Source organism: Trachurus trachurus (genome assembly GCF_905171665.1).
Source record: "Trachurus trachurus genome assembly, chromosome: 8".
NCBI classification, from domain to species: domain Eukaryota; kingdom Metazoa; phylum Chordata; class Actinopteri; order Carangiformes; family Carangidae; genus Trachurus; species Trachurus trachurus.
The window spans coordinates 30,637,667-30,650,705 of NC_139905.1; the positions used below are offsets into that span (position 1 = coordinate 30,637,667).

At 47.2% G+C, this 13,039-nt stretch overlaps 1 protein-coding gene across 1 annotated transcript; it reads left to right on the forward strand.

Moving 5' to 3' along the window:
- Positions 1-2,805: 2,805 nt before the first annotated feature.
- On the forward strand, positions 2,806-12,753 carry LOC310989914 (homeobox protein Hox-B9a-like; the record flags this gene model as incomplete). The annotated part of the gene is made up of 2 exons (XM_083977069.1): positions 2,806-3,472; positions 12,518-12,753. 2 exons carry the CDS (start codon positions 2,806-2,808, stop codon positions 12,751-12,753), a joined length of 903 nt encoding a protein of 300 aa, XP_083833195.1.
- Positions 12,754-13,039: the final 286 nt, after the last annotated feature.

A 13,039-nucleotide genomic window follows, 5' to 3' on the forward strand; every position in this document is an offset into this window, starting at 1 on the left:
GACATAAAGCAGCGGCTCGCAGTGAGCTGCAGAGACTGTAATCTGCATGTTACTCTACAGTTCTCATTACTGGCAGCTGCAGCTTAGTTTTTGCCCATAAATAACCTCCCTCTGGCCCGATCCCTCTGCGTTACCCTGCGTAATGACTGATGAAAAAACTATTTTAACTCCATGATATTGAAAGTGCACTTTGAAGAGTGTGGCAGAAGTTAAGTGAAAAAACAAAACAATACTCCAAATCTTACTGAGCTGGCCTGTAGTTTTGATTTAAGCGTTGGGAGCGTTAGTCTGATCCAAGTCACTTCTGTGAGGCAACGTGTAGAAATGAAGGTGGTTTCGCAGATAATGTTTTCAATCTTCTTCAGCACCAGTGTCTCCAATTAACGCTCTGTCTGGTTGGCAGCCCAGTCTGCAGGGCGGAGGCCCCACCGAAAATTAAAATCCCACAGCCTGCGGTCTGAGGAGAGGCCGTGTTGACTGGGAAACATCCCGAGCATCTCTCACTGGAAAACAAAGTCGGTTTTCTACCCTAAACATATCAGAAACGCTGCCAACGCGGGGCTGGGATTGTGTTATTGAAAAACAAGTTAGGGCATACATGCATGCATGCAGGATGGAGCGGCCACTCGTGCGCCATCGCTTCAGCGAGGCCGCGCGCTCTTCCACGAGCCATTTATTCATTTGTTAATGAGCTTAAATTCCCAGCTGTTACTTGATGCAAGAAACCCTATTTCATTATCACAGATTACACATCATCACACACACACACTGCAGTGTTTAATCAAGCGCAGGCTTCTCAGTGTGATTCTTACTGGTTCGCAAAGTCCTGCAGTTGGAAACAAGAGTCCTTTTAGATGAATGTGCTGGATTCAAGCTCAAAGGCCAAAGCGGGGCTCATGGACTCCTGGTCTGGGTCCTGAAATGAAAGTGCAACCAGCCGCTCGGTCTGTCTCCGGTCCAACTCATCATTTCTCCTCAGCTGCACTACAGCCCATACCTTCATCCTCGTAAATAAAGGCGTTAGCCCCTATGAGCAATGCGTAGTTCATATTTATTTGTCGTAAATAACTGTGTTAGCCGTGTATGCGACGCAGAGCTCAGATTTATAGCCCCGACCAGCTGCCTGCCTTCCCCCCACTAAGACTCAAGACTCCACGTCTGTGATAATTGTAAAGAAATATACACACTTACAGACCCGGTGACTTTGATAAGGGTCAGCAGGAAGCCGAGAGTCTGGACCCAAAGCCAGTCCGGTCTGTTGCTGCACATCAGTCTACTCATTAAAAAAAAGAAGAAAAAAAAGCTTGAAAAAAAAGACTGATTGTGTCCCTGAGTCGCCGCAGCCACGGACACCAGGAGCTCCCCCGCAGACCAGCACAAACCAGGTGATCCCCTAGTCCACAGTCCGCCTCAGTCCGCCTCAGTCCCACAGACCTGCCTCCGCAGAACTCCGGCCCGAGCTGTGTTTACATCTCGGCGGTCAGACCGCTGAGTGAGGAGCGCTTTTTACCCGACCGGGGGAAAAAGGCAGCAACAGCCTCAGTCGCGTTTACGGTCCGCGCCATCACAGGCCATATATCAGCCCTATAAAACCAAAGCAGCCGCCCTCATGTAGGATTTTATTATGGTATTAAACGGACCCCAAAAAAAGTAGTTGGAGTAGTTTGCGCTGTTAAGACAAGGATCATAACCGCGCAGGACCCGCTTTAATGGCACTCGTTAACAAATATGACTGTTAATCTGCCAATAAAAGTGTGTCAGGCGCTCCGCAGCTCTCAGAAAAAAGCTCCGGAGCAGATTTAGAGAGCTGGCTAAATAATTAAACACACCTAGGTGTGAATTTCACCGCGATCTGTCTTGTCTTGTCTTGTACACATAGAACACGGGCCCCGGCTCCGCTGCTGCGCTCCTCAAGTGTCAGACTATTGGCCCTTATACTAATGGTGGTTTAAATGCCGACTCCCTGATGCTGGGATTGATTTAAGTGATTTGCTTGTGTGCAGCTTTAAAACGCGCCTGGTGCACTTTCTTAAAAAATTGAAATGCGCGCGCATCTATTTCGATGAGGCAAATAAATAAATAAATAATACATAAACACACAGGAAACAATGGTGTTACTTTAGGCTGTTTGTCAGCCATTGTCTCCGCTTTGCATTTCACGCTGTCTAGACGAGGCATATAGGGGCTTTCTATAATTCTGGCTCTGACAGCAGCCGTAGATACACAGACTCCATCTACCAACGCACTGTTCATTTTGCATATTGCATATAAACAAGACAATTTATTTAGAAGAGGGGCAATCTATTAAAGAGAGAGGGAGAGAGAGAGGGAGGGAGGGAGGGAGGGAGGGGGAGAACGTTGATTTACGCTCCATTGACGCTTTATCAGGCTCGAAGAAAAAGTCCGGCCAATCAGTTTGCGCCTCTCGCAAAGTCCCGAACCCCCCACCTCACCCTACCCCACCCTACCCCAGGCCTCCACACACACATACGCACACGCGCGCGCGCACACACACATCCACGTACGCGCGCATTCCCCTCGCACAGTGCAAGACTGTAGGCTGTAGCACTTTGTTTCACTATAGTGAGCAAGTTGTTTGGAAGGAAGGGGGCTCGAACCGAGGAGAGAGAAAGACAGCGAGAGACACAGAGGAAAGGGAGGGGGAGAGCGAGCAGAGGACACAGCAGAGGAAGAGAAAGAGAGAAAGAGAGAGGGAGAGGGAGAGAGGGAGAAAAATCTCGTAATGTCTCTCTTCTTGTTCTCTATTTAGTGAACTCGCAGCGTTTACGCAGATAATGTCCGAGAATGTCCATTTCTGGGACTTTGAGCAACTATTACGTGGACTCCATCATAAGTCACGAGAGCGATGAACTCTCTGCAGCGGTTCGGTTTCCCAGCGTCCAGTACTCCGGCGCGAGCTCCGCTGCTGCAGCCGCGAGCGGACGGCAGCCCGGCGGCGGCGCTGCGCACGCGGCGGAGCATCCCCATCCCGAGTCCTACCCGTCCTGCAGCTTCCAGCCCAAACCCCCGGTCTTCTCCCCTTCCTGGAGCCCGTTCAGCCCGCACCACGGGGCCAGCGGCGTGCCCACCGTCTACCACCCTTACATCCCAGCCCAGCACGTGCCCGCACACGCGGACACACGGTACCTCCGCTCATGGCTGGACTGCGCGCCGCGAGGCTCCGAGTCCGTGGTGGTGGCGGCGGCGGCGGGCCAGCAGCAGCAGGCGGGCCAGGTCAAACTGGAGCCTCAGCTGGGAGGAGGAGGACACCTCGGCGGCGGGGAGATCGCGCCCAAAATCATCGGCGGACAGCACCAGCACGAGACCACCACGTACATCCTGGAGTCCACATCCACGGCCGTGCGCGAGCTGAGCCACCACCACCATCCAGCCGCCGTCCCCGGAGCGGCGCGGTTCGAGGAAAACAAGGACATTTGTGAGGGGAGTGAGGACAAAGACGGCGTGGATCAAAGTAAGTTATTAAAGCAGGAAATAGCGCGCACGAGAGAGAGAGGGAGAGGGCGAGGAGTGAGAGATTGTAAAAAGCTTTTAATGCCGCCATAAAACAAGAACAAAGAGCCGGAGAGCCAGAGTGCCCCCCCACCTTCTGCTCCCTGCCTTTACTCGCAGATTTGGCCGCATCATCCCTGAGCTAGCAGCCGGCTCCCGTAGACCAGAGTCCGTCTACCGCTGCTAATGTGGCGCACATTCTTATGGGAAACTTACAAGACAAATTAGCCTATCATAAAAACACAAGTTAATTCATTAATAAATGACTCCTAACACAGCTTGATAAACATGACGATGTAACTAATACGAATGGACTCTTCCAGTCTGTTATAATAGTGGTATACATGGTGCTATAAAGGTTGGGTCAGCAGCCAAAAGCATCCAAATGATATGAATAAGTTATATGTGTGATTTGAAACGAGAGCAGAGGCCTGTAAAAGAAAAAGAAAAAAAGAGGATGCTGAAGTGAGAAACTTGGAAAAGAAAAGAAAAGAACATCATCGCCAGATATAAAGTGTTGTCAGAGCTCGAGTCCGTCAGTGTGACAGTGAGGAGGGAAAAGCTTGTTGTTGTTGAATGCTGCTAATTACCAGGACATGCGCACTTGTGCTTGTTTGAAAAGGAGCGATGGCGTTAGATGAGTATTTGGTTTAAGCCTGTGAATATTCTCATGAATCCAAGTCATAGTTATCTCAAGGAAATTTAAATCGAATGCAACTGGACTTGGTTATTTGTCTAGGAAGACGTTTCACCTCTCATCCAAGAGGCTTCATCAGTTCATGTAGCTACGCATCTGACCAGGCTGGGACTGGAGGATTTTGGTTTGTTTTTGTTTTTTTACTGGAGGTCTTTGCACCGAGGGCCGTGCTTCATTTCTATACGCCGTGCATGCTTTGGTGTCTGCGTAAAGGACAGACACACACAAACACACACACTGACCACCATGCAGTGCAGCAGCAGAGACACAGTATAAAGTCCCTCCGCTCCGGTCCTGCAGGCCGCCTGCTTGGTGTCCACGCCGCCCACTTGCCAAGTGTTAATCAACGGTCATTATCTCCGCTGTGGAAACTCCGTTGTAAAGCAGCCATCCCATCATAAAGTCGTGGCTGTGTAGCCTATAGCATAATATGTGGTGCTGGTCTTCTGGGAGGCCGCTCACACACACACAGAGCCTCAACTGTTTCCCTCTGCTTTGATATTAATTCTTCAGCCAACAACTTTCCATCATGTCTGTGTGTGTGTGTGTGTGTGTGTGTGTGTGTGTGTGTGTGTGTGTGTGTGTCTGCAGCCGGCTCCTACATGCTGTCATATCCACATCCCTGTGTGTAGCACCGAGTTGTAAACATAATGAGGATAAACCATCTCTCTTCTCTCTCTCTGCGTCCATCAGCTGGGATGATCCTCCGTCAGATCGGTCATATACATGACCTGTCTTATTCTTTAAGGGAAAAAAAATCATAAAAAACACATAAAAGGAGTCAGGTCGTCCATCACTGACCCGGCGGCGGCTCGGAGCCGCAGAGCAGCCAAGATTAGTTCTCAGCCGAGCAGACGCCTCGTAACTCAGCCTGCAGCGAGGACTAACTCTGCATGTACAGGACCAGGACTGAGCCAGGACCAGAAGTCTGGACTCTGTACAGATGGATCATGTATGGAGTATAGTGTTTCTGAAGAGAGAAAGCCCTCTCAACTAAATGATTTCTTTATATGTAGCCTATAGTTCTATCATTTCTACCTTGACGCATTTTAACTGTAAAAACAGAATCACTGTTGGTTTCTCAGCTTATTCCAAATTCTGGTCCAGATCAGTTGTTCGACCTGACTGAATATTTTACTCCAGCCGGCTCAACACTCTTCACATTGTTACGTCGTGCAGTCCTGTCGCTCGTACAGTCGCAGCAGAGTTGCTGTTTTATTCATCTGCTCGCCCTGTAGTAATAATAATAATAATAATAATATTTTACCTGTCACAAAATCGCAATCATCTTGATATAACGCCGTGAACGGTTTGGCCGGTACGACACGGGTTTGCCGTGTTTTTCTATCATCACTCGTACTAACAACAACATTTAATCCATCATGTGCTGGCGGCGCTGGCTCAGTCTGAGCCTCTTGACTTATTTCAGGCGGAGCAGGAAAACGCTCCATTAAAAGATATTCATAGGATTCTTTTTTTAATCTTTTTTTTTTTTTTTAGTTTATATTTCTTGTATTTTTTTAACCCGGGCTGGATGTGAACGGGCTCTGTTCCCTCTCCTCTAATCCCGCCCAATAAATCGAAATATCTGCCAGAGCAGTCTGATCCATGCGTCTGAGCCTGATCCGTGTGCGTGCATGATAGGTGCGCGCGCGTGCACGAGACAGAGAGAAGGCCTGTTTTTTTTTTCAGAATTACTAACACTAATTTCAATCATACCGGGCTACACTTTATTACCACACATGCATGCAAACACACCTTATTACAGCAGCTGGGTGAGCTATCCATCAGAGCGGAGAGCAGGTTAGAGGCTGGATGGAGCCCATCAGCCTCCAGCCTGAGTTATTAGACTCTCCAGCAGCAGCACAGTGTTTCCCCCATGCAGCCAGGGCCTGGCTGGTGCTGGTGATCTGTGGTCTCCTCCAACTGGACTAAACTCAGAGCATTCTCAATAAAAAAAGAGAAAAAAAAAGTGTCTATCTGAGCTGTTTGAGAGCATCAGCACTTTCTTTTTTCTCGTGGCTGCTCTCTGGATGTATTGCAGTGGGTCACTCTGGCAGGTAGTGGGAGCTGTAACTGGAGAAACTGAATGTTATTTCTATTGTTCATGTGGCAGCCATTTTGAACACTTACATGGGTGCAAAACATGTATTCCTCCAAAGCAGGATTTAACTGACGGAACTCCAGTAGCCTGTTGTTGCATGTGGTCTCAGTGTTGATGTGATGTGAACCTGTCTGCTGAGTCTAAATGAGAATTTGGTCGGAAATTACACATTATGCTCCCTGGTAGTTAGATTGTCTTCAGATACTCTGAAAAGAAATGAGGCTATACTGTATCTTCTAATTATCTTTTTTTTCTCCAGTGATAATTAACTTATCGTCAGAGCTGACTGGTTATAGTGTTGGAGCAGTTTACTTTAGATTAACATCGGAGGAACTCTTCACCACACTGTCAAACTTTCCTGCTGGATCAGATGTTCAGACTGACTCACTTCCGTGCAAGGGGATAAGAAGGAACCTCGTAACTTAGCTTTGTTCAGCTTTATTCACAATAAGTACAGAGTTGCATGCATGCATATAATTACACGAGTGTGACCGGATATTTTGGCACATGTTGATCGTTTCATGTTGTCTGAAGGTCATGTTTTCATCCCCTTGGAATTATAAGGTTCTTTCTGACATTTTTTGTCAAAATTGAGTTATTCACATATTCCAGTTCTGGTACTAGGAGGAGTTTTTTTTTTCAAGTTTCATGCATTTTTGGTCATTCAATCTGGAAAGCAAAAAGGTTCTATCTGCAAACTCAAACTCTATCTTGGTCGTATAAGGATCTAAACCTCTATACAGGGCCGTAGTATAGGGGAGAAAGGTGATGGGGCCCAGCGCCCAGTAGGGCCCACAAAAAAACCCAGTAGTCTAATCTTTGTATGACTGCTTTATTCTGCATAAGACCCTGACTAATACTCATAGTAATGCTGCATTAGCATCAAAACAAAGTAGGCTAAATAAAAAACTATAATATATAGTACATAGTCTAAGAAAAAAAGTGGAAAAGTCAGGGGCCCACTTTAGTATTCTTTCAGGGGCCCCAGAATACCTAGCAACAGCCCTACCTCTATATCTGGTCAGTATGCAGATAGAACCTTATAATTCCAAAGGGGACGTTTTGTCTCCACTGGACATATTGACAAGTATGTCAATATTGTCGATCATAGCGTTCGACAGAAGACGAGTTCCTCTGAAGCTGATGAGGTAAACATCACAGCTCATGCTGACAGTATAAGAGGGAAGTTTGTCCAGAGAGTTGCTGTATTAGGTTTTCTAAAGGCAAAAACGCTTAGTTTCTTTAACCTGCTCCTGCAGAGGCTGCACTGTATTTGTTCTCCACTTGCAGAACTGTATAGTTGCAGGCAGGATGGGCCCTGAAATAAGCCCAACTCTTCACCTGGACTCTCTGGATTCAGTTGTCTCTGATGCATGTCTCTGTCTGTGTGTGTGATGTATCTTGGCAAGGCAGCAGCAGAGGAGTCCAGATCCTCTCTGACGCCCCCCCACCCCCCACCCCCCCCCCCCCCCCCCCCCCTTCCCCGGGTATTTAAAATGATTGCCTGTGTGAATAACATCAGTAAGAATCCCTACCTTTTAAAAAACATCACATCCATTTAAAGGCAGCTTCCAGCTACAGATTCTCTTTGTGTTACTGGTGCTGGGCGACCATCCAGAATAAACTACAAGGTTACACTTCAGTCTTTGTGCTGCTGCTGCCGGGCAGAGCAAGAAAGTTATTACCCTCGAAGTTTATTAAGTTATAACGCCGGGTGAACAACCCCATTAATTGGCGTGTTGCTGCTGGTGGCTTGGGTGAGATGGGGGTGTGAGGGGGTTGAGGTGGGCGGTGGATAAAATACGACTTCGGGAAATGTAATAACGTGCCTTTGGGATATATGAGAGGTCAGTTTCTGGAACTATTAGGGTGAAATTGCAAAGGGAGCGAGAAGGAGAGAGAGGGAGAGAAAGAGATGGGATGTGATATTAGTCTTGTAGCCGTTTCGGTTACTGTTTCCACGCATTCATCACTGTATAGCCTCACGCGCACACACGCACGCACGCAAAGGCACAATAGGCCAACAATAGAACACATCGTGCTGCAGGGGCCATAGGCTATATAGCAGGCAGTTTTACAGGAATATCAATCTTTTCTCATCCATCCATGCGCCTGGTCACGTGACATCCCGGCCTGCATGACGACGCTGCTGTGGACGTGGATATTTCCTGGACAGAGAGAGAGAGAGAGAGAGAGAGAGAGAGAGAGAGAGAGAGAGAGAGAGCAACTCCACGCCGCTCACATTCTCTCCTTCTGTCTCTCCACCCCTTTGAGGAAACGTGTGTACCATCCAGCATCATCCCCCCCCTCCATCCCTCCATCCCTCAGCTGGTTCGTCACCCGGGGTGACAGCCACGGCCGCAGCACAGCTATGAGGGTAATGGATGGTCCTGGAGCTGATTGTACACCCAGGGAATGCAAAGCACCCACTTTACCGTGTGACAAAAGCCCCCCCCCACACCCACCCCCCCGCGGTCCTCTCATCACCTCTTTACCAGGCATTATTTTGCTCTGAGATGAAATCGATCCCCTACATACTGGCCACGTTGCAGGGAAATTGATTTCAGAGGGGATTAAGGACGTATTTACTGATGATGGCCGCTGACCAACTCAGCTCGTGTGTGTGTGTGTGTGTGTGTGTGTGTGTGTGTGTGTGTGTGTGTGTGTGTGTGTGTGTGTGTGTGTGTGTGTGTGTGTGTGTGTGTGTGTGTGTGTCCAGAACCCCATCAGAACCATCCACATGACAGAGGATGGAGCGGTGCGCACCGCCGGCAGCCATCTTAGCCCAAAAAAAAAAAAAAAAAAAACCCTCAGCATCCGATGTGACGAGCTCACACCCAGCGGACCAATCAGAGCGCGTCCTCCTCTCATCTCACTCTCATACTCCAATAAGTAGCCTACAAAACACATGTCTTCACTCACATCCGCGCGTTTATGAAGCGTGATGAATCAGCTGCTCGGTTTTTGCACAGTGAGAGAATTTATTTTGTGGACGAGCTCATTGAATTGTTGTCAGAGGAGTGGGGAGGTGGTGGTGGTGGTGGTGTGTGTGTGTGTGTGTGTGGGGGGGGGGGGGGGGGGGGGGGGTGATTTACATGGAGGCAGCTGATGCTGTGATGAAGAACAGGTCAGCTCTGACGTCTGCTCCTCGTTTCTAAATAAAACTGTCAGGTCTTAACGCTGTCATCAAATCCCCCTAAACACTTAACGATGAAATTAATAAAAAATCGTTGACTTGTATTTCAATCAGCGGAAGGCCTGCACTGAGTCAGCCTGGCTTTTCATAAAGGATTTATAAGCAGGGCGATGTAAAACATGCTGTATGGTGTGTAGTAATATAAATAGCTATTTTTCTTTTATAGCAGCATTTTATGGAGCTAACTTATTCCCTAATTCTGGGATGTAGGCTACTGGGGTGGGCGGAGCCGTGCTTTAATTTCATGTAACGTTGAAATGAAGACAAAACAAGTGTAGAATTCAATTTCAACAGCTGAAACAGCTCAAGATGTGATTTCTAAATTGAGATGAGATCTACATTTAGAAAGTTGTTTAATCTTTAACAAAAAATGTTCAATAATAATAATAAAAAAATAATTCATATTTTTTATTCCCTCGTGCTATTATTATTTTTTCAACACTGTGACCTACTTTTTCAAAATTCAAAACTAAAATGTAAAATTTGGAAATGTCTTATAGTATTTTATTTCAGCTCATATGAACAAATGTTTGACTCTATATTCTGTCCTATTTGAAACATGTTCATATACAGGGCCGTAGTATAGGGGAGAAAGGTGATGATAATTCTAGGGGCCCAGCGCCCAGTAGGGCCCACAAAAACCCCACTAGTCTAATCTTTGTATAACTGAATTATTCTGCATAAGACCCTGACTAATACTCATAGTAATGCTGCATGCATCAAAACAAAGTAGGCTAAATAAAAAATGATAATACATGTAAAAAAAAAAAAAAAGGGGAAAAGTCAGGGGGTAGGGGCCCACTTTGGTATTCTTTCAGGAGGGGCAGAATTCCTAGCAACGGCCCTGTTCATATAAAACATCCCAACGGTAAAGCAGAATCCGGTGATCCACTTCCACTAACACGCGGCTTGTAGCCTGGTGCCCACACACCGGCACACACACACACGCACACGCACAACACTGTGCTTTCTCTCCCGACTGGGGGAAGGAAGGAAAAAAGAGCGTCATTGTGAATGTGATATTTAACTGTGTGAATTGCCTTGGCATCAGAGCAGCGTGACTGTCATTGTAGTAAAATATTACCAGTGAAATTGCAGACAGATGAAGCCTCCACCCAGCATCAGTTAAGGAAGAGGAGCGGCTCCTCGGGGGTGGAGACACACACACACACACACACACACACACATAGATTTGTCCCTGCGTGTCGTGGAAAAGGTGCTGGAGCTCAGACTCTCTCCCCCCATGACCAGTGGAGTGATAAGATCGTCCCCTCCGCCGTGTTTTAGACCTGAGGACTGTGGCTACATATCTTCTAACAAAGAGCCGCTTTCTGGTCCACTCTGATTTACATGATGCTTCAGTCCAAAAAACACTGACTGCGATGGTTGAAGTCAGACTTCCACCGCCTCAGGACGGCTTCAGTCTGACAAAAACACATTCAGACCGGGTTCTCCTCTCCAGACTGTGTGGAAACTCCACTGCTGACTGATGGCGATGATGGTGTCACTGATAGAACACAATGACGAAACAGAAGCTTGAGAGAAAATAGTTCCAGTGTGCAGCCTCTGTTTTTGATCACCACAAGTCTTTTGTGGCGCATTTTCTTTTTCCATTTGTCTTCGCTGATCAGCCTCAGGTTTGACAAATAGCTCTTCCCTCTGGGGGAGCAGACATCTTTGGCTTTCCTTGTTTATTTGATTTTTTATTTTTTATTTTTTTGTATTTCGCAGTCAGCAGCCTGTGGGAGCGTCTATTTGCTGGCTACACTGAGCTGTGATTGACTGGAGGAAGAGCCTGACCTCACCACATGGAATGACTGTTCTTGGTTAAAGGTTTTATTTAGAAGATTTAAAAGTGGGAATCAACCAGAACCAGCTCTGCCTCTCTCTCTCTCACACACACACACACACACACACACACACACTCCTCCTGAATGTGTTTTTCTACCTAACTATAATGAGTTTTATCCTCAGTCTGCGCTCTAAAGACTAAAACAAGGTGTTCAACAAGTATGAGTTTGATTTGTGAAAGGAAACATGCTCGGGAACTAAACCAGGCCCATGTTCTGAACTTGAAGTCTCTACTACAGGGTCTGAAAGTTGTAAGAGAGAGATGCAGATGGAAGGGAGAAGATGAAAACAACTCCATCTCACTAAGAAGAAACGATAGGCCTCGTTAAAAGTCTGTTGTTATTTCAAACACGGCTCCAGAGTGGGAGAAGAGAAAAAACGCGCTCTGTTCATTAGCAGATGAGAAAAGGCGCAGCTCAGCTCGCTGCGTTCCAACCGTGCTGTGTGGAGTCATATTGAATCCAGCCTCCGAAGGGCGAGAGGGATGAACACAGGAAAAATATTTCCTCTCATCCCGCGAGGGCCGTAAATTTCCCGACAGTTATTAATTTCGGAGCCATCAGAAGTGACGCATTGACAGCGCGCTGAGCCGCAATGTGATCATCATTCTCACGCAAACAGACAAAAAAGGAGTGTTTTTGTCTATACGCTGTCATCACTCGAGGGGGGGGACCTCTGCTTCCGTTTTTCCTTTTCTTTTCTATTTCAGGGGGGTCCCAGTCAGATATTATTTAGCAGCGGATCGACGCGCAAATCCCCCAGCTTTTCTCTGATCCTATTGTCAACATCGCACTTGAACACATCATCTTCTAATTTTGATCCGAGTCTTTTGTATTTTCTTTTTGAGATCTGCATTTTCCATCCGTCTCGCCGTATCACAGGAACCAGGCCGTCTGTCTTCCACGTGGTGTCAAATAAAACATCCACGGATCCACTTGTGTCTAAAGCGCGGCCCCGCTGACACCATAAACCCGCTTTACGCACCAACGTGTCAGTCAAAACGCGCTGGTTTCTGCTACTTTTACGCACAGAGCCGTGTCGTTTCCTCTGTTTAGGAGCAGGCTGGGATACATTTATATGATTTTATACTGTATTCACTTTTTTTTTTATTCTATGATGACCTCATTTCCTCTTTTTTCTCCTCCCTCTCGTTCCGCAGATGACCCCTCGGCCAACTGGCTACACGCACGCTCCTCCAGGAAGAAGCGATGCCCCTACACCAAATACCAGACTCTGGAGCTGGAGAAGGAGTTCCTGTTCAACATGTACCTCACGCGGGACCGGCGGCATGAGGTGGCGCGCGCGCTCAACCTGACCGAACGGCAGGTGAAGATCTGGTTCCAGAACCGGAGGATGAAAATGAAGAAACAGACCAAGGAGCAGCCCAAGGACTAAAACGGGGACTCTCACTCACTCACGAGCACAACACACACACACATACACACATGACACACACCTTGTACTCAACATTAAGTCCCCTGTTTTCTTGTATCTATAAAAACACAACATGGCCTTCCCAAGAACTGCAACAACAACACACATACACAGATCGAGAGAGAGAGACCCGCTGTTTCTAATTTTCCTTTAACCTCCAGGCCCTAACCACGTGAGCTTCAGCCCAATCGCAGCATCTGTAGCCTATAGAACTGATCAATTGCTTTATTGATCCCTAACAACCGGT